General features: G+C 67.3%; 10 protein-coding genes across 10 annotated transcripts; 5 read left to right on the forward strand and 5 right to left on the reverse strand.

Annotated features, from left to right (window-relative positions):
* Positions 1-8: 8 nt before the first annotated feature.
* On the reverse strand, positions 9-668 carry MICPUCDRAFT_57331 (uncharacterized protein; the record flags this gene model as incomplete). The annotated part of the gene is made up of 1 exon (XM_003058099.1): positions 9-668. The coding sequence occupies one exon, from the start codon at positions 666-668 to the stop codon at positions 9-11; it is 660 nt and encodes a 219-aa protein (XP_003058145.1).
* Positions 669-843: 175 nt separating this feature from the next.
* On the forward strand, positions 844-2172 carry MICPUCDRAFT_57332 (uncharacterized protein; the record flags this gene model as incomplete). The annotated part of the gene is made up of 1 exon (XM_003057732.1): positions 844-2172. The coding sequence occupies one exon, from the start codon at positions 844-846 to the stop codon at positions 2170-2172; it is 1329 nt and encodes a 442-aa protein (XP_003057778.1).
* Positions 2173-2183: 11 nt separating this feature from the next.
* MICPUCDRAFT_57333 (uncharacterized protein) lies at positions 2184-3364 on the reverse strand. Its single transcript, XM_003058100.1, has one exon. The coding sequence runs from the start codon at positions 3331-3333 to the stop codon at positions 2251-2253; it is 1083 nt and encodes a 360-aa protein (XP_003058146.1). The 5' UTR covers positions 3334-3364; the 3' UTR covers positions 2184-2250.
* A 270-nt stretch (positions 3365-3634) lies between these two features.
* MICPUCDRAFT_57334 (uncharacterized protein) lies at positions 3635-4195 on the forward strand (the record flags this gene model as incomplete). The annotated part of the gene is made up of 1 exon (XM_003057733.1): positions 3635-4195. One exon carries the CDS (start codon positions 3635-3637, stop codon positions 4193-4195), a length of 561 nt encoding a protein of 186 aa, XP_003057779.1.
* A 181-nt stretch (positions 4196-4376) lies between these two features.
* On the reverse strand, positions 4377-5071 carry MICPUCDRAFT_33009 (uncharacterized protein; the record flags this gene model as incomplete). Its single annotated transcript, XM_003058101.1, has 1 exon — positions 4377-5071. The coding sequence occupies exon 1, from the start codon at positions 4830-4832 to the stop codon at positions 4377-4379; it is 456 nt and encodes a 151-aa protein (XP_003058147.1). The 5' UTR covers positions 4833-5071.
* A 3641-nt stretch (positions 5072-8712) lies between these two features.
* MICPUCDRAFT_39363 (uncharacterized protein) lies at positions 8713-11424 on the forward strand (the record flags this gene model as incomplete). Its single annotated transcript, XM_003057734.1, has 1 exon — positions 8713-11424. One exon carries the CDS (start codon positions 8713-8715, stop codon positions 11422-11424), a length of 2712 nt encoding a protein of 903 aa, XP_003057780.1.
* A 124-nt stretch (positions 11425-11548) lies between these two features.
* MICPUCDRAFT_57337 (uncharacterized protein) lies at positions 11549-12205 on the forward strand (the record flags this gene model as incomplete). The annotated part of the gene is made up of 1 exon (XM_003057735.1): positions 11549-12205. The coding sequence occupies one exon, from the start codon at positions 11549-11551 to the stop codon at positions 12203-12205; it is 657 nt and encodes a 218-aa protein (XP_003057781.1).
* A 32-nt stretch (positions 12206-12237) lies between these two features.
* MICPUCDRAFT_47065 (Propeptide/ADAMs family protein fusion) lies at positions 12238-14440 on the reverse strand. Its single transcript, XM_003058102.1, has 2 exons — positions 14346-14440; positions 12238-14216 (listed from the first exon to the last, which is right to left on the reverse strand). The coding sequence occupies exons 1-2, from the start codon at positions 14386-14388 to the stop codon at positions 12799-12801; spliced, it is 1461 nt and encodes a 486-aa protein (XP_003058148.1). The 5' UTR covers positions 14389-14440; the 3' UTR covers positions 12238-12798.
* Positions 14441-15108: 668 nt separating this feature from the next.
* Positions 15109-16687, forward strand: AMY2 (glycoside hydrolase family 13 protein). Its single transcript, XM_003057736.1, has 3 exons — positions 15109-15462; positions 15592-16131; positions 16213-16687. Exons 1-3 carry the CDS (start codon positions 15118-15120, stop codon positions 16621-16623), a joined length of 1296 nt encoding a protein of 431 aa, XP_003057782.1. The 5' UTR covers positions 15109-15117; the 3' UTR covers positions 16624-16687.
* Positions 16688-16729: 42 nt separating this feature from the next.
* On the reverse strand, positions 16730-19383 carry MICPUCDRAFT_16600 (uncharacterized protein; the record flags this gene model as incomplete). Its single annotated transcript, XM_003058103.1, has 3 exons — positions 16730-17447; positions 17550-19177; positions 19327-19383. Coding segments are annotated over 3 exons (2403 nt in total), but the record flags the coding sequence as incomplete, so codon positions are not given.
* Positions 19384-19654: the final 271 nt, after the last annotated feature.

Genomic DNA, 19654 nt, shown 5'->3' on the forward strand with positions numbered 1-19654 from the left:
CGCTTCCTTCACTTCCCGAACCCGCCGCCGCCGACGCCGCCGCCGACACCTCCGCCGATCCCGCCGACGCCCGCGGCGCCGATCCCGCCGCCGAGGCCGACGTCCGCGCCGACGCCCGCGCCGACGCCGCCGACGCCGCCGCCGACGCCGAACCCGGCGCCGACGAGGTCTTCCGGGGTCCCGATTCCGCCGTTCACGGCCGATCCGGGGACGACGCCGCCGCCGCCGCCGCCGCCGCTGGGGTCGATGAATCGATCGCCGTCGATCGACTCGGCTTCGAGGGCGGCGGCGTCCGCGTCGACGGCGGCCTGGTCGCCGCCGCCGCCGCCGCCGCCGCCGGCGGCGACGTCGACGCTCGCGACGCCGGAGACGGACAGACCGGTGTACCCGCTCTTCTGCGCGGTGAACTCGCCGACGACGGCGCCGTCGTTCGCGGTGAAGTCGAGCGCGCGCGGGCGCCAGGGCAGCCACGACGACAGCGACGCGGGGTCGTACGGAAGGAACCCGAAGACGGGGTACACGCCGGGGACTTCGATAAGGAGCGACCGCGACCGTCGCGCGAGGGGGGAGACGCCGTCGCGGCGCGTCGGGGCCGTCGCGACGGTGCCGACGGCGACGAGGAGCGCGCACGCGGCGAGGAAGAGCGTCGTCTTCTGTTTCGCGCGCATAGTCGACGTCGTCGTGCGGGGCGCGCGCGCGTGTGCGTGGCGCGAGCGCGGACCGCGCGCGCGTCGCCTCTTCAGACGTTTCGTCCGAGGCTCGTTTTTATTTCAAACTGAACGAGCGTCAGGTGTCGGGTCTGGGACGAGCCGACGCGCACACGACCTCGCGCGCGCCGCGACGATGCCCTCGTGGGAACGACGCCCGCGACCGCGCGAGGCCGCGCCTCTCCGCGCGTGGAACGGCGTCGACGCCGTCGCGCGCGTCGCGACCGCGCGCGACGAGACCGGGGAGAACGCCGCGCGCGCGCGGCGTCCGAATCTCAACCCGCCGGCGGACGGCGCGGGAATCGTCTCGTGCGCGCACTGTTACAAGCGATACAAGACCGTCGAGCTCCTGCGCGAGCACGAGCGCGATGCGGGGCACTCGCGCCACGACCCGCGATGCGGCGAGTGCGGGAAGCACTTCGCGTGCGTCGACACGCTGCGCCAGCACCTGGGCCTGACCACGGGGCCGAGCGCGGCGAGATGTAAATCCGCGTTCGAAGCGCGCGGCGGGTGCGCGCGGTGCGTGTTCATCCCCCCGTCGTCCCCCGCGACGACCGACGAAGCCGACGCCGACGCGGCGTCCGCGTCCGCGCGCCGCGAGCGCCACAGGTGCCCGTTCGACGTCGCGGCGGCGCCGGCGCGAGGACGCCGCCGCGCGGTCGCCGTCGACTGCGAGATGGTCGGCGACGACGTCGACGGCGGCGGCGCCATGTGCGCGCGCGTCTGCGTCGTGGACGAGCGCGGCACCGCGCTCCTGTCCACGCACGTCGCGCCGACGAGGCCGGTGACGGACTACCGGACGGAGCTGACGGGGGTGACGGAGGAGAGCTTGCGCGGGGCGCCGTCGTTCGAGGACGTCCGCGCGCGGGTGTTGGCGTTAATCCGCGGCGGCGGAGGAGGAGGAGAGGTAACGCCACACGACCACGCGTTTCTCGTCGGGCACGACCTCGCGCACGACCTCGAGTGCTTAGACATCGCGCGCGAGATCCCGCGCGCGATGCTTAGGGACACCGCGACGTACGCGCCGTTCAAGAGGCACACGCATCGGCCGTACAAGCTGCGGACGCTCGCGGAGGCGTTTCTCGGGTTGCACATTCAAACCGACGGCGTCGCGCACGACCCGAGGGAGGACGCGCACGCGGCGATGCGGCTGTATCTGGGCGCGAGGGATTCGTGCGAGGTGCATCACCCCGACGTCGACGCGCGCGAGGCGGCGGCGGCGGGGACGGGGGAGGAGCGCGGCGCGGACGGCGCGTGCGGCGCGCCGAGGTTTCGGTGCTGGTGCGGCGACAAGGTTGGGGCGGAGACGACGGACGCGGACGGGGACGCGCCGCGGCGGGGCGCGTCCGCGTCGACGTCGACGACGCCGACGAAAGCGGGGAAGAGTCGAGCGAAAGGACTCGCGCCGAGCCCGGTGGCGGTGCTCAAGGACGCGACGAACGTTCAGTCGCCGAGCGCGAAGTGACGACGCGGCTTGTAGAGTATCTCATATCTTATAGCTCGACGACGACGCATCTTAGTCTAAGTAAGGCTCGACGACGCTTCACAACAGCGGAAGCGATTCCGCGGGCTCGAGCGCCGCCTCGCGCCCGCGCCGACGCCGCGCCGTCGCGACGAGCGCCGCCGCGGCGCCGACGGCGGCGATGCAGCACGCGAGAACGGCGCCGTCGCCGCCGCGCGCGTCCTCCGTCGCCCCCAACGACGCCGACGAATCCGACGGCGGCGGCGGCGGCGAGCGAACGTACACGTGATTCTGATTCTTCTTCAGATCCTCCAACGGGCAGGTCTCCCAGCACGTCCCCCACACGTACGAGTGCACGATCGACGTGAGGTTCCCGTCGCCGTCGTACAACGTCTGCGGCGTGGGTCCCTTGTACTCTCGCGCGACGTGCGAGCCGTCCTTCGTCGTCGAGACGCAGTCCGACGCGTCGAGCGGAGAGACGTCCTTGTCCATCGCGAGCGAGTCGTGGTCGAACGGGTCGTCCTCCCCCACTTGCATTTTCTCGCCAATCATCGCCGCCTCGGATCGGAATTTCTTGAAGTTTTTCGCGGGCTCGCACCTCGCCTGGCCCGTCGGGAGCGTGCCGTGCCCTTCGCAGTTCGACTCGGGTTTGCACAGGCCCTGGGACTCCGCTTCGGGGTAACAGTTCGTGTCCACCTCCAGGGTGAACCCGAACAGCATGCCAGCCTTGAGCCCCGGGACGCACGCGTTCCAGTTCGTGTTCCCGCGCTCGTCCAAGGTGTCGTTCTTCGTCATCTTGACCGCGTCCCCTTCCGGCTTCGAGGCCGGCTTGGCCATTCCGGTGTAGTCGAAAACTTTGATCAGCGGCGATCGGATCTGCCAGCCCTTCTCCGCGAAATCGCCGACGACGTACGCGTTCTTGATCTCGGGCGCGGTGCCTAAGAATGTCCCGGTCCAGTGCACCCCGGGGTTGCACGTGTAGTGGTCGTCCTTCGTTCGGATCCCCGTCCACAGCGTGAAGTTTTGATACCCGGGCGGGCACACGAATCCGACGTAGCCGTCCGTGCGCGGGGTCCCGACGACCGCGGGTTCGCCCGCGACGCCGCGCGCGACGAGCGCGAGCGCGACGACGAGCGCGAGCGCGCGGGAGAGAGCGCGCGACATCGTCGAACCGGCGCGGTGGAGCGCGCGGACGATGCGCCCGTTAGGAGTGAATCGGGGCGTGCTGTGTAACACCACCTGACGCGCACTGCACGCGGAAAGAAAAAGTTGAACACTCTCCGCGCGCCCCGGTCAAGTCGATCGAGCTTCGGTTTCAGCATCCCATGTTTTCAACCCGTGAACCCGTTCGTCTCACCCCGGCTCCCGCCTACGAACTCTCGGCAGCCTCGAGCGCCCGAACGGTCTCCTCCCCGCCGCGACCGTCCGCGCGCACACGACGCACGCGCGCGCGCGCGTCGACGCGATGCGTCCCCGCGCTCCCCCGCCGCTCCCCCGCGCGCGTCTCCTCGCGCTCCTCCTCGCGCTCCTCCTCGCGCCCGCGCGCGCGTCCGCGCGCGGGTGGCGCCCCTCCGCCGCGAACGCGTTCGGCTTTCTCGTCCCGGAGCCCCCCGGCGGGCGAGGGTGCGGACGCCTTAACTACGCGAACTGCTTCCCGAGGGCGACCGCGACCGCGCGGCGTTGGAGCGCGACGCTCGACGCGGCGTACGACGCGCGCTCGGGAACGACGACGACGCGTGTGGGCGCGGAGAAGGACGACGACGACGACGACGACGACGACGCGCCCAGAGTAGTCAAGACGCTCCACGGGGACGTCTTCGCGGACGCGTCCGCGGCGCTCGTCCCGGACGTGGACGAGTATCTGTACTCCCTCGACGCGCTGAGCGACGCCGCGAGGTCGATCGCGGACGACGTCGTCCGCGGCCTCGCGCGCGAGGCGGAGGCGAAAGCCGCGGCGGCGGCGCTCGCGGCGACGGCGGCGCGAGACGCCGCGCGAGCGACGCTGCTCGGAGGACACGAGCGCTGACGGAGGAAGGGGGGCGCGCGCGATGATGATAAGGTTATGCGAGAGGAGTTACGTCACGTGTTACACGCCGCGACCTCTCCGCGACGCGCTCGCTACCTAGCTATCTACCAGACGGGACCAGACGCGCGCTCGCGCCGAAACTTCTTCTTCTTCTTCCGTCTTTCTTTCTCTCGCCGCTCGCTCACTCGCGCTCGCCGCAGTCGATGATCTCGATCTGCGCCTTCGGCGTCCCGTCCTGGCTCCCCTTCGCCTCCATCGCGCGGACGACGTCCTCGCCGCTCGTGACCTCCCCGAAGACGACGTGCCGCATGTCCAGATGCGGCGTCGGCGCCGTGGTGATGAAAAACTGCGACCCGTTCGTGTCCGGGCCGGCGTTTGCCATCGAGAGCAAAAACGGACGGTCGTGCGCGATCCCGAACGCTTCGTCTTCAAACTTCTCGCCGTAGATGGACTCCCCGCCCGTGCCGTTCGCCTTCGTGAAGTCCCCGCCCTGGCACATGAAGCCCGGGATGACGCGGTGGAAGCACGACCCTTTGAAGTGCAGCGGTTTACCCTCCGCGCCGTCGCCTTTTTCACCCGTGCACAGCGCGCGGAAATTCTCCGTCGTCTTCGGGACGTGGTTTCCGTACAGCCCCATCTCGACGACGCCCTCGCGCTCGCCGTTGATCGCGATCTCGAAGAATACGCACTTCGTGATCGTCGTGTCACCGGGCGGGGGCAGGTCCGACGCGAGGACGTGCTCCCACGGCTGATACGCGTCCTCTCTCTCGAGAACGACGACGATCAGGTCGTCGTCCTCGCGCTCCCAGTAGCATCCGTCGACGTCGACCGTCCCCGGGAGGTCGCCGCTCAGCGCGGGCGGGGACGCGCCCGCGAACGTCACCGTCAGCCTGTCGCGGTAGAACTTCACGTCGATGTCCTCGCGCGTCGTCCCGGGCGGCAGCGGGATCGTGAGCTTCACGTCCGTGGACTGCGGCGCCGCGGTCCATCGCGCGCCGGGCGGGGCGTCGGGGGACGCCTCGAGGAGCGCGCGCGGGGCGACGACGCGGCGCGCGCGCGCGGGTCTCGGTCGCGCGGCGGTGCGCGATGAAGAGGACGGGAACGACGCGCGGGCGGAGGTGGAGAACGCGGGCGCGGCGGCGAGCGCGCGGGCGGTCATGACGCGCGACGAGCGCGCGCGCGCGAGTGCCGATTGGAAGGCCGTCGAAGGCGAGATTTTTGTCGCTGGCAGAGAGCTCCAGTGAGCGTGTCGGACGCTGCCCGACCCGCAAAAATACCCGCGTCGTGCTCGTGATACGGTCCCCGCGGGCCGCGGCGCTTGCGCATCTCAGGACCGAATCGCAGTGAGCATTTAGTCTGCATTATTTTGTCGTACGCTGGGTGAGAACGGTTTCGCGGGGGCGATTTTTTGTCGTCTGGGCTCCTGGAAGGGGCGCATAATCCTGGCCGCGCGCGATCAGAGACGCGCGCGCGAGGAAGCGACGCCGTCGACGCGGACGCGAGCGATGATACCGTCCGCGGGTATCCTCCCGCGCTTCCGCGCGCGGGTGGCTCGGAACGCGCGCGACGCGCGCGGTCCGTCAGAGTGGACGACGGCGGCGAACGGGAAAAACGTGGTGGGGGACGATAAATCCCCATGTCGTACGCCGCGTCTGACGTCGCCGCGCGCGCGCTTCCTCCTCGCGTGCGCGCTGACGATCGCCGCGGTGGTACTCGACGCCGCGTTCTCGCGCGATACGCGCGACCGCGCGACGACGACGACGACGACGGCGGCGTCCTTCGCGGACGTCGCGGGCGATGTGGTTCGAGTGGGGGACGTTCTTGATCAAAACCAAACGATGACGATTTCATCACCTTCACGCGATTACGGCGGCGTGGACGAGCGCGGTATCGGGGCGTACCACGGGTTGACAACTGCGCAGCACTTCCGAAGGCGGCTGCAGTCGGTGACTACTTGGGGGCAAGTAGGAAGCGACATCGAAAGTACTTATTCGGACGGCTTCGGGATGTCCGTGTCCTTGTCTCACGACGGCACGCGCATGGCCGTCGGTGTGCCGAACAGCATCCTGTATAATAGCGATTCAACCGGCGAGGGCTCCGTGCGCATGTTCGAAATGAGCTCTGGAACGTGGACGCAGCTAGGTAACACACTGAGCAGCGCGGTCAACTACGAGAACTTTGGAAGCTCGGTGTCGATGTCCGGGGACGGCACACGCGTCGTGATCGGCGCGCCGCAATATGACCCCGCCCCTATCGGTGCCACCTCCGGTCACGGTGGCAGCGCCATCCAATACGACGGCCGCGTTCGCGTGTATGAATACGCTGCGGGAGCGTGGACACTAATGAATGGGGGCGATATCGCAGCTCCGGCGTCGACAGCTTATTTCGGGGACAGAGTGGTGATTTCCGGCGATGGCGCGACGATAGCAACCACAAGTCGACAACCTTCGTGTTCCGTGCTGATCTACCGGTATAGCTCGGGGGCTTGGTCGCAGATAGGCAGTACTTTCACCACTTCCTCTACATCTATGGATTGCAGTACAAGTTCCTTTGGTTATGAAAGCCGGTTTGGTTTGGCGCTCTCCAACGACGGCAGTGTTTTCGCTTTCGGCGAGGGATTCTACTCCTATCACACGGGCAGAGTGACCTTGCACACGTACAGTTCCGCGTCCGGATGGACGCAACGGGGCGCTGCACTTTCTATGTCGGGATTTGGCAACATTTTTTTCGGGACAACGGTCTCTTTATCGAGCGATGGGTCCCGCTTGGCTATAGGCGTTCCGGGATACGACGGCTCCGGCTCCGGCTCCAGCTCGGACGACCGTGGTCACGTTGTCGTGTACGATTTCAACTTTGGAACCGACGCGTGGACAATCGTGGGGGCGGGGATCGACGGCACGAGTCAATGGGAAAGGTTTGGTAACTCCCTGGCCCTCTCTGGCGATGGCACCCTTTTGATTGTTGGTTCGCCCCATAACTTTAACTCTGCTATCGGGTCAACTGACGGGAGAGTGCGGGTGTACCAGTACACCTCTGGATCGTGGTATCTCACGGCCGGGAATCCTTTCTCGGGAAAGTCGTATTCATATGAACATTTCGGAGCATCCGTGGACATGTCCCTCGACGGCCTGACAGTGGCTATCGGTGCACCTGGTGGCGCCGTCGTAGGTGGGACTGGAGTCCAAGACGCATTTGTCCGCGTGCTCAAGCTCGGGTGCCCCGCGAACGAACGCGTGCAGTCTGGTGCGTGCGTCGCGTGTGCGGCGGGGACGACCAACGTCGCGGGCGACGACCCCACGGACACGGTCACGGGGGACACGCAGTGCGACATCACGTACTGCCCCGCGAACACACGAGTGGCCGCGAATACGTGCTATGAATGCCCGAATAACCAGGTCAACGCCGCGGGAGACGACGCGTCGCTAGCAGACACGACGTGCGACGCCGTGTCCGGGGCTTGGACGCAACTGGGCAACGACATGAACGGCGACGTGGGCGGGGACTTTTCGGGGACCTCGATAGCCATGTCGGACGACGGTACCCGCGTGATCGTCGGCGCGCCGGACAACAGAGGCGCCTCGGCGAGTCCGCAAGGCCACGCGAAGGTGTACGAGTACAGCTCTGGGTCGTGGTGGCAGCTTGGGCTCGACATCGACGTTCTCATTGATGCGCAGAATACGGGAGAAAAGGCCGGGTATGCGGTATCCATGAGCGGCGATGGCACGACCGTGGCGATTGCATCACCCGACTTTTATTGTTCTTCTGGCTGTAGCGTTGCAGGTTACACTTACGGATATTCCGAATATATTGGACTCGTGCGCGTGTACACGTACAGCTCCGGCTCGTGGACGCTGACGTGCTCGTTTGGAACGGATGTGACAGTAGAATACGGACGCAAATCGTCTTTGGCGATGTCTTCTGATGGCACGATAATAGCTCATGGACACTGGCAAGATTCAACCACTGGGACTCGTGGTCGCGTGGACGTGTACAGGTGCAACAGCGGGGTGGCGACTAAAATTTCCACTTCCAATTCGGGTGGTTCTGCTATTGATGCGTTCGATGACACATACCCGTCTACTGGATATTCGAGGATGGGGACGTCGGTGTCTCTATCTAGTGACGGCACGGTCCTCGCGATCGGTAGTCCGTACGCTTCTTATTATAACGCTTACACTGGGATTACTGCGAGAACTGGTATAGTGAGAGTTTATAAGTATGCGTGGGACTCTAGTGCTTCTCCCGCCGGTTATAGATGGAGTCAACAAGAAACACCTGACAGCAATAACGCGCTGCCTAATAATATTTTTACGGGCGATTCTGGCGGTGACTTGTTCGGGCAATCGGTAAGCTTATCTGGCGACGGCACTCGTTTGGTCATCGGCGCGCCTGGGAACGTTGCGGGTTACGTCTCGATGTACTACTACTCGATTGGCGGTGGTGGATACGACTATTGGATTAAGCATTACACCGCCAACGGGGATAATATTGGAGACCAATCCGGGTACTCGGTCGCGATGTCCCGTGATGGCACCCGCGTAGCCGTCGGAGCGCGTTACGACGACGGCGGCGCCACAGACGCGGGGCAAGTGAAAGTGTACCAACTTGGTCTCGGCGTTACTCCCTGGTGGCAAGTGCTCTCGGGGATCGACGGCCTCGGATCGAACGACCAATCCGGAACCTCGGTGTCTATGTCGAGCGACGGATCACGGGTCGCCATCGGCGCGCCTTTCGCCGTCGGAACCGCCGGCCCGTACTCCGGGGTCACGCGCGTGCATTATTTACAGACCGCGTGCGCCGCGAACGAACGCGTCCAATCCAACGCGTGCGTCGCGTGCCCGGCAGGGTCAACGAACGCCGCGGGGGACGACCCGTCGGGCGTGGACACGTCGTGCGAGTGCGCCGCGAACGAACGCGTCCAATCCAACGCGTGCGTCGCGTGCCCGGCAGGGACGACCAACGCCGCCGGGGACGACCCGTCCGGTGGCGACACGACCTGCGACGTCACGACCTGCGCCGTGAATCAGTACGTCGCTTCGAACGTCTGCACCGCGTGCCCGGGCGGCTCCACGAACGCCGCGGGAGACGCCGCGTCCGGCGCCGACACGACGTGCGCGTGCGCGGTGAACCAGTACGTATCTTCGAACGTCTGCACCGCGTGCCCGGCGGGGAAGACGAACGGCGCGGGCGGGGACGCGGTGCCGGGGCCGGACACGCCGAACTCGTGCGTCGCGACGCTCTGCGCTACGAATCAGCACGTCGTGTCGAACGTGTGCACCGCGTGCTCGGGCGGCCTCCAGAACTACGCGGGAGACGACGCGTCCGGGGGGAACACGCTCTGCGACGGGAACTTTTGCCCTTCGAATTTCAGGGTGAATAACGGCGGCAGTTGCGTTCAGTGTCCCTCTGGCACGACGAACGCCGCCGGCGATGACCCGACGGGAAGCGAGACCCAGTGCGACGCGACGATTTGCCCCGCGAATCAGTACGTCGTCTCGAACGCGTGCACGGGTTGTCCCGTGGGAACGACGAACGCCGCGGGCGACGACGCGTCTGGTTCGAACACGGCGTGCGATTCCGCCGCGCCGGCGAACCCGCCGCCGTCGTCGAATCCACCCGGAGGAGGCGATGAAAGCGGCGGAGGAGGCGGAGGAGGCGGCGGCGGTGGCGGCGGTGGAATGGGTATAATACTCTACGTCGTCGGCGGGCTGGGTATAACGATCCCGGTCGTCATATGCATGATCCTCGCGATCTGGTACAAGCCCGCGCTTCGCCGAATGCTGCTCAAGTGCGGGTGCGTGTGGTTCGCGAACTGTCTCGTCCCCGAGCTCGAAACTCGCGTGGACGACATCGAAAATTACATGGCGAAGCAGAAGCTCCCGCGTCTCCGCGACTTCACCCCGGAGATCGACCCCTCCGAGGTCGACCTCGACCGCGATGACGTCCTCGGCACGGGCGGGTACGGAACCGTGTACTTGGCGAGGTACGCCGGTGAAAAAGTCGCCGTCAAGGCGATGTTCGAGGGAGATTCGAACCGAGTCCCGACGTACGCGGCGAAGCTCATGCGGAACGAAGCGATGATCATGTGCAGCCTGAACCACCCGAACATCCTCCGCGTATTCGGCGTCGTCACGAAGTTAGGGTACATCGTCATGGAGCTGTGCCCGGGCGGCGCGCTCGACGAGTACCTGTACGACCCCGATAACGTCCTCGACGCGCGCGACAAGGCGCGGCTCGCGACGGAGACCGCGACCGGGATGGCGTACCTGCACATGCGCGAGGTGGACATCGTGCACGGGGACATGAAAGCCGGGAACGTGCTTCTGGCCGCGGATAACTCCGTCCGGATTTGCGACTTTGGGATGTCGGACGCGAAGAACCGTTCGAAGACGATGACGTCCGCGGTGGCCGCGGGCGGTCGATCGGTCGCGCTCACAGTCGCGTGGAGCGCCCCGGAGCTCTTCAAGGGCAAGAATAAGACGTCCTCGAGCGACATGTACGCGCTGGGGCTGACGATCTGGCAGATTTACGAGCGCGCGCAGCCGTTCGGGTCCATGCCCGAGGCGGCGATCGTCTCGCAGGTCATCGGCGGCACGCGTCCGGATTATTCGCAGACGCCGCCGCCGGTGAAGAAGATCATCAACCTGTGCTGGTCGAAAGAGGCGAAGGACCGCCCTCCCGCGGATAAGGTCGCGTGCGCGTTTAACCAGCTGTACGAGAGCATTTCGCGCTCGAAGTCGTACTCCGGGAGGGTGCACCCGGCGCCGAATTTCAACGAGGAGTTGAACGCGATGAACGAACGGCAATCGGAGATCGACTCGCAACACGAGCGGAGCAAGGCGAAGTTCATGCGAAAGGTCTCCATGGCGAAGATGACCGGCAGGGGGAAAAGTAAAGTCCACGCGGAGACGAGATCGGACGCGGACTCCGCGCAGGCGGCGGAGGGCATCGTCGCCGCGCCCGGCGACTCCGCGGAGCTCGGGGCGATTCTCGAGGCGGAGACGGAGGACGCGCCGCCGGCGGATGCCGTGATCGACATGACCGCGTTCACGGTGCACGAACCCGCGTCGCCGCTGTTCGAAGACGAGGACGCGGAGGTAGCGCCGCCGCCGCCGCAGCCGCCGGTTGAGCCGGAGGCGCCGGCTCCTCCTCCGGTCGAGGAAGACGCGCCCGTGCCGCCGCCGCCGGACGACGACGACGCGCCGCCGCCGCCGTCTCCGGGTGATTAGATATTAGACCTGTATTAGACTGCTGTCAGGTAGCAGTCGCCTCCTAGATAGACGAACTTCGTCCGCTGACGCGCTCACACCTCGCGACGCCACCGCTGTATTCGCTCCCACCCCCGCCCTCGACATGCCGACAGACGACGCTCCCCTCCTCGCGGAGGTGAGATCCGCGGACGACGACGATCACGACGACGCGCGCGACGACGCGCGCGACGACCACGACGACCACGACGACCACGACCGGCGAGCCCAAAAGAGCGCCCGCGGCCTGGGCGAGGGCCTCCACACCGCGGTCTCGCGCACGTCGCGCGTCGCGCGCCTCGTCGACCGCCGCGCGCGTCGCGTCCTCCACCTCGACCGCCTCGGTCGCTTCATCACCTCGTCGCAGGCTGTCCCCGTCGCCGTCGGCCTCGTCTTCGGAAGCGCGCTTCGTCAGCTCGTGGACGCGTTCACGACCGCGCTCGTCGCGCCGCTCGTCGCGTCCGTGGGCGGACACTCGCACCTCGTCTCCCTGCGGTTCGTCGTCCACGGCTTGGCGTTCGACTACGGCGTCTTCGTGCAGGCGGTCCTGGAGACGTTCTTGACGATCGTCGCGCTCTTCTACCTCGTCGTCGTGCCGTCCAGCGCGGTGAAGAGCCTGCGGTTGTCCCCGACGAGACCGTGTCCGGAGTGCCTGAGCTGGATCAACGAAAACGCGCGGAGGTGCTGCCACTGCTGCTCGCGCACGGGGTTCGCGGTCGCGCGCGAGGAAGAGGACGCGAAGGACGCGAAGGACGAGGATTGACGCGACGCGTGACGACGACGACGACGACGACTGCGTGTTAACCTTATGATAAGCGTTGAGACGCATCTTTCAAACGTAACTTAACGCCGCTACGCCAAGCTCTTCGGCGGCGCGCTCGGGGAGACCGGATCCGACGCCGCGGGCGGCTCCACGGCGTACCCCTGCGCGGGCGGCGCGGGCGCGGGCGCGGGCGCGGGCGCGGGCCCAGGACCGGGCACCACCGGATACCCGTACGCGGGCGCAGGCATGGGCGCGGCCCCGGGCCCTGGCATCACCGGGTACCCGTAGTTGAACGTCTGCATCATCTGCACCTGCTGCTGATGCGACGCGGTCGTCGTCGTCGCGGTCTCCCTCCCGCCGCCGCGTCGCGCCCGCCCGCAGCACCGTCCCATCCACCACGCGATGAAGACGACGACGCCGGCGACGAAGACCGCGGCGACGACGGCGTACAGCAAGTAAAATTCCCACTCCTCTTCGTCCTCCGGCGGGCACGTCGTGACGTCGCCCGACCGCGCGAGGCACGCGAAGTCTTCGACGGCCGAGCTCGCGAGGCACCCGATGTTCGTGTCGTACGTGCTCTTCGAGCAGGCGCTTCACGCGTCGATGCCGCTGGAGAGGTACGCCCCCATGATGGATCCGCCCGACGCGCACGATCCGGTGCCGTCCGCGGAGGAGCCGTCGTGCATGAAGCCCACCTGGTGCCCGATCTCGTGCGCGACCGTCACGGACGCGTCCGTGTTGTCGTTTATGGACACCTCCGATATCGCGCCGGCGACGTAGTCGTAACAGCACTGAAAGTTTCCGTCGCCGTTCGGAGAGTAGCAGTAGCCCGAGGCGACGTAGGGGCAGTAGTCTCTCAGTTCGCACACGCTGGAGGCGTACCGCTTCGGGTTTTCCGAAACGCCTCGCTGCCACGCTAGGCCGATCACGCCGGAGCTCCCTTCGTGCGTGAAGTCCACGCCGCTGAACAGGTGCGCGGTGTCGTGCTTCGTGAGCGTCCCGATGTTCGTCCCTCTCCACGTGTTGAAATTCGTGAGCAGCGTCGTCGCGTCCGCGTCCGTCGTGTGCGCGTTGGACGCCCCCGTGTTGCTGTACTGACCGACCAGAGACACGATAAACTGCGGCGTGGAGATGTCCTTCCACAGCGCGGCGACCAGGTTCACGACCGTCACGGAGTCCGCCTCCATCGCCGCCAGATTAGACCCCACGCCGGTGTACTCCAGATACCGCTCGCGGTCGTTCACGACGAGGAGCTCGAGCGTCACGGTGCCCGTCTCCGCCGACAGCCGCCGCCGTCCGCGCGCGCGTCCGAAACGACGCATCATATCCTTCGCGTACCCCGGGACTGGGACCGCGGCGACCTCGGCGACATCCCGCGCGGGATCCCAATCCCACGGCGTGAAGTCGCCGTCGCCGACCGCGTCGCCGTCGGTATCGACGAATCGCATCGGCGGAAGCGGCGCCTCCGCGCCGCCGCCGTCGATCACGAGCGGGGACTTCCTGTCCTCCTCTCGGAAGACGACGACTTTCGTGCGCAGCCTGTCCGCGCGCGGGTCGATCGCGTCCGCGACGTCGTGCCCTTCCACGTGCAAATGCGCGGGCTCGATCGTCAGCGTGTGCGCGCGCGTGAACACTTTGCCTCTCAAGCCGTCGCACGTCGAAAACGCGACCACGGACTTCCCCCCCGGCGCGGCGTCCTCGTTCGTCACCTCGCCGTGGTAGTGGCAGTGATCCGTCCCCGGGTGCGCGCTCGTCACCGTCGCCGTCCCGTTCGCGTGAAGCGTCGACGCGCGGTAGCGCTCGTGGAACAGGTCGTCGTTCCGACGAAGAAGGAGCTCCACGCGCGCGCCGAACGCGTCGAGCGCGAGCGTCATCGACGCGGGGTGCCTCTCGTCTTCCGCGCCGAGACGGACGACGTCCGCGGGGGTAACGATCTCGTACGCGTTCAGCTTGCTCAGGAGCGTGGACGACGCCTTCGCGGTCGCCGCGGCGGCGCGGAACGGCGCGGACGCTGCGAGGACGACGAGGGACGGGGTGTTGGGCGGGCGGGGGTCAGCGCGAGCGGCTCGGGCGTCGGGTCAGAGTTTCGATGTCGGCATCGCTCCGCTTCGAAGGACGCGGAGGCGGACGCGGGACGGACCTAGCAGGCACATGACGAGCGCGGCGCGCGCGAGGACGGTCATCGCGTCGGTCGACTTTGGCGCCCGCTCGCCGACGAGGAGGGCGGGCGCGACGCGTCGAGTGACATGTGCGAGAACAAGGAAAACTGCTTGCCAAGGGACGCGCCGCGGGCCCGCGCCGCGGCGCGTCCGACCACTCGTCCGATCGGCGATCCGGCGTTCGACCGGCGTTCGACCGGTCAGTCAGCCGGCCGTTCCCTTCAAGCCTGAAACCCGTGGCGAAAGGAACAGGAGATCGGTATGAAGATCCGGAGATTCTACTACTTGCCGTTGAAGCGCTCGCCGAGCGCCGACCCAACCGTCGCGGCGTCGTCATCGCACCGCGCGCACCGCGCCGGCCGCGAAGGCGAGGCGAGCGTCGCCGATCCTTCGCGCGGGCGCGCGCGCGCGGACGGAACGGAGGTCGCGCGCGGTCGCGAACTCGCGTGCTCGCGCGGGGCGACGGCCGCGACCGCCGATCGAGCGAGGATCAGATTCCGAACGTCCATCGCGCGGCCGTGGACGATCGGGGACCGACGACCGATCGACCGATCGAACGCGCGCCGCGAGGGCGAGCGGCGCGAGTCGACCGTCCGCGAGATGGGGAACAGCCCGTCGAAACCCGGGAGCCCGAACGCGGCGGGGACGACGGAGTGCGCGCCGTCGACGTCGCGCGCGGAAGACCTCGCGACGAGCCCCGCGCGCGCGCTCCGCGCGACCGACGACGCATACGCGGGCAACTACGCGAGCGTGATGCTGCAAGGTTTCCACTGGACGTCGTGCGAGGGCGGGCTCGACGGCCGGACGTGGTACGCGGAGCTCCGCGCGTCGATCCCGGAGCTCGTGAAGACGGGCGTGAACGTCGTGTGGCTCCCGCCGCCGTCGCAGTCCGTCAGCGCGGAGGGGTACCTCCCGCAGTCGCTCTACGATCTCAACACGCCGTACGGATCCGAGCGCGAGCTGCGGGAGCTGATCGCGGCGCTGAACGCCGCGGGGATCGCGCCGATGGCTGACGTGGTCATCAACCACCGGTGCGCGGACACGCAGGACGAGAACGGGAAGTGGCGGATATTCTCGAACGCGAACTTCCCGGCGTACGTCGCGAGCGGCGCGGACGACGACGAGGCGCGAGGCGCGGTCGCCGACGCCGACGCCTCCGCATCCGCCTCCGCCGAGGACCACGACGAAAACGAAAACGAAAACGCGCCGCCTTCAAACTTCGACAAGACGTGGGGCCCGTGGGCGATCGTGAAGGACGACCCGTGCTTCGAAGGCGAGGGGAACATGGACACCGGGGACGTCTTCGACGCCGCGCCGGACTTGGACCACGCGAACGCGCGCGTGCGAGGAGAGCTCACGACGTGGCTGAGATGGCTCCGCGACGACGTCGGGTTCGCCGCGTGGCGGTTCGACTACGCGCGCGGGTACGCGGCGAAGTACGCCAAGGCGTACGCCGCGGACACGACCAGCCTACGCGCGATGAACGTCGCGGAGTACTGGCCGGAGGCGACGTGGGAGGAGGATGGGACGCTCGCGACGTGCCAGAACCCGATGCGGCAGAGCATGTGCGATTGGCTCGACGCCGCGGACGGCGCGTGCGCGGCGTTTGATTTCGCCACGAAAGCGGTGCTGCAAGAGGCGGTGAGTCGCGGGGAGTACTGGCGGTTACGCGACGCGGACGGGAAACCCCCGGGGTTGATGGGATGGTGGCCGCAGCGCGCGGTGACGTTCATCGATAACCACGACACGGGCGGGAACGGCGGCGGCGTACCGGGCGAGGGGCGGACGGAGTTCCCGCGAGGATCCGGGTCCGGAGGGTCCGGATCCGGATCCGGGTCGTATGGTCAGGGACACTGGCGGTTCCCTCCCGAGCACCGCGTGCTGGGGTACGCGTACATCCTGTCCCACCCCGGGATGCCGTGCCTCTTTTGGCCGCACGCCGTGCGCATGCCGGACGACAGCGGCGGGGACATGGCCGCGGACATCGCGAGGCTGTGCGCGATCCGCCGCGAGGTCGGGATCCAAGCGGACAGCGCGATAACGATCGTGCTCGCGGAGGCGGACATGTACGTCGCGAGGATAGAGGGCGCGCACGCGGAGCTGGCGGTGAAGTTGGGGCCGAGGTACGACTTGCCCGAGGAGATCTTACCCGCGACGGACGTGTGGACGCTGCTGACGAGCGGCGAGGGGTACGCGCTGTGGAGTCGTCCGAAGCGGAGTAGTAAGCCTCGAAACTTAGAGGAGGAGCTCTCGCGGTGAGCGCGCGGAGCGTCGCAGTAAGATTAGTAGTATCGACGCCGGTGTAACACGACACCGAAACGACAGTCAAATACGACGCGCGCTATCGCTATGATGAGAAGGAAGGTCACGCGACGATCTCCGCGAACCTCGCGCCGATTTCGCCGCCTCTCAACTTTTGGTGCTTCACGTGCCGCATCGTCGCGGAGTAGTACGCCTCCACGTCCGGCGGCGCCGGGGTATCGTCGTTCGCGAGCTCGCCGTTGATGTGTTCCAGGAGCTCGCGAATCACCTTGGCGTCCACGCCGTCGACGCCGCGTTCGAAAAAGTACAAGTGCTTGTTCAACACGGCGATGTGCAACGCCAACGCGTCTCCGGCGCCCTTCCCCGTCGCGCTCGCGGCGACGCGCGCCTTACTCGCGATCGTCAGCGCTTTCTTCAGGCACGACAGCACGCCCTTGCCATCCTTCACCGCGTCGGACCAGAACAAGTGCGCGCACGACGCCACCGCGGCGCACTGGTCCGGTTTCTTCAGCAGACGAGACGCGTACCCGATGCTCTTGTGCGACAGCGTCTCCCGCGACTCCGCGGTGAACGATCGACACGGCTGCAACGCGCCGACCATGATCGACAGCGCGCTCTTCTGCGCCCTGCTGTCGCTGATGTCGTCCTCGTAGATTGTCATCGCGGACTCGAAGAAGTCGTACGCGAGCGTCTCCATCCCCGCGGCGTCCGCGAGGCGCGCGGCGTCGACGAACAACCTCAACGCCGGCTCCGGCGCCGGCGTCTCCGCCAACGCGGCGATCGTCTGATGCAAAAATTGCAGCGTCTTCGCCACGAGCGCGCTCGACGCGGGGTCTAACTCCGCGCCGCGCTCCCCGCCGCGCGCGGACGCGGACGCGGTCTCTCCTTCGTTTCGCTCGCCGTCCGCGGCGGCGGTGGACGACGCCGCCGCCGCCGCCGGCGGCGCGGCGGAAGCGTCCGCGGCGGCGTCGCGTAAAATCGCGCGTCCTAATCGCGTCGCCTCAAACGCGAGCGGCGGGAGCGTCCTTCGCAACCGCTTCGCGCCGCCGGACTGGAACTGCTTCCGCGCGGCGACGAGCAGCTCGTACTGCGTCTCGTGCGAATCGCTCCTGAGCACGTGCACCAACCTCGCGACGAGCCCTTGCTCTTCTTCGAAATCCTCCTCGTCCACGCCGCCGCCGCCGTCGTCGCCGTCGCGTATCAAAACCTCGATGAACTTGAACAGCGTCTCCACCTGCTCCGGGGTGCTGACGCGCGTCTCCCCGCGCAGCACCGCGCGCGCGATCGTCGCCGCGAGCTGCCTCAAGTTCGCGGGCAGCAGCAGCGTCATCACCCTCGGGTACGAGGACATGCGCAACACCGAGATCGGGTCGTACGTCTCGAGCGGCGTCGTGAGCAACGCGACGAGCTGCCGGATCCCCTTCGGGTCGGACACGATCATCGCCGGCGCGATCGGGCCGTCGCGCGCGTCCCCCGCGTCGTCGTCGTCGTCGCCGTTCGAGCTCGACGCGCCCATGGCCGCGGCGCAGGACGCCAACACGCCGTCGACGTGATCCAGACGCTCGCGGTGCGTCGCGATCGTGAACGACAATAAAGCGCCGTGCATGAGTAACCGCTCGTGCGCGTCCAGCGTCGGCTGCGCGCGCACGACGTCGTCGACGCACGTCGCGAGCTTCCCGAACGCGTCGACGGCGGCGAACTGCGTCACCATCTCCTGCGACTCTTTCGCCGCGTTCGTGAGGCGGTCCATGAGCGACGCGAGGACGTTCCCCACCTTCACCGTGGATTTCAGCTTGGGGCACGCGTCCAGGAGGAGCTGCAACGTCTGGATGTGGAACTCGTCCGGGAACACCTGCACGATCGCGTCCATCAAGTACGGCTGCGCGATGTCGTCCTTGCAGTTCACGACCTGCTCGAGCACGCGCGGGAGGACGACGTCGCGGTACATCTCCAGCGTCATCCCTTCGAGCTGCGAGAGCACGAGGAGGTTTTTCCCGACGAGGTCGCGGAGCTCTCTTCGCTCCTTCTCGCGTCGCTCGCGCTCCCTCGCGGGGCCACCGTGCTGCATGCGCACCCACAGCTTATTCATCTCCGTGAAGTTCTGAAGCACGAAGTCCACGGCGTCGGCGACGCTCCCGCCCTCGCCCTCGTACGGACTCCCCGCGTCCGGAAGCAGCGTCCGGCTTATCTGCGTCAGGTACGCGCGAAGAAACAACCCGTGAATCGGTTGCTGCACGCCCTTCGCCATCTCGACGAGATCTTTCAGGACGTCCTTCGCTTTGCCCTCCTTGCTCTTCACGTACACCGTCGCCGCGGTGATGAGGAGGTATAACCGCGGGAGGACGTTCCCCGCGTGCTGCGTGAGCTCGTACAGCTCGAGGTTCGACTTGCGATGCCGCGACGGCTCCGCGAAGAACATCTCGAGGTGCGACAGCTCGCCGGAGACGTGCATGTAGAGCTCGTAGTACTTCTGCGGCGACAGCGCGATCGTTCGAAGCTCGCCGAGCATGAGCGAGCACTGCTTCAGGGACTCGCGCAGGTTGCCGTCGTCCTGTGGACGCGAGGGTGGGGGTGGGGGAGTCACGCGACGGTCGAACGAGCGAGACGGGGTGTCGCGCGTCGTCCGAACGACGATCGGTCGAGATTGAGATCGAGATCTCGCGCGCGCGATCGGCGGCGAAGACGCGAGCGCGGACGCACCAGCGCGCGCTTCATGTAGAACGCGTACTGCTTCACCTGGCTCTGCGCGTCTGCGAGGACGAGAGGACGGGAGCGGGGGTCAGCGGTCGGGCTCGAGCGAACGTTCTCGCTCGGGGCGATTCGACGTCCGCGTCCCGTGAGGAGAAGCGATCGCGCGCGACGCGACGTCCCGGGGATGCGCGCGAGATCGCGCCCGCGCGAGACGCGAACGCACCCGCGAGCCACCTGTCCTGCTCCGGCAGCTGCGCGCGCGCGGCCATGGCGTTCGCGGCGAACCCGCGAGCGTCTTCGCGGCCGGTGCGGGCGAAGAGTGCTGATGAGATGACGA

Source organism: Micromonas pusilla (genome assembly GCF_000151265.4).
Source record: "Micromonas pusilla CCMP1545 genomic scaffold MICPUCscaffold_4, whole genome shotgun sequence".
Lineage (NCBI taxonomy): Eukaryota > Viridiplantae > Chlorophyta > Mamiellophyceae > Mamiellales > Mamiellaceae > Micromonas > Micromonas pusilla.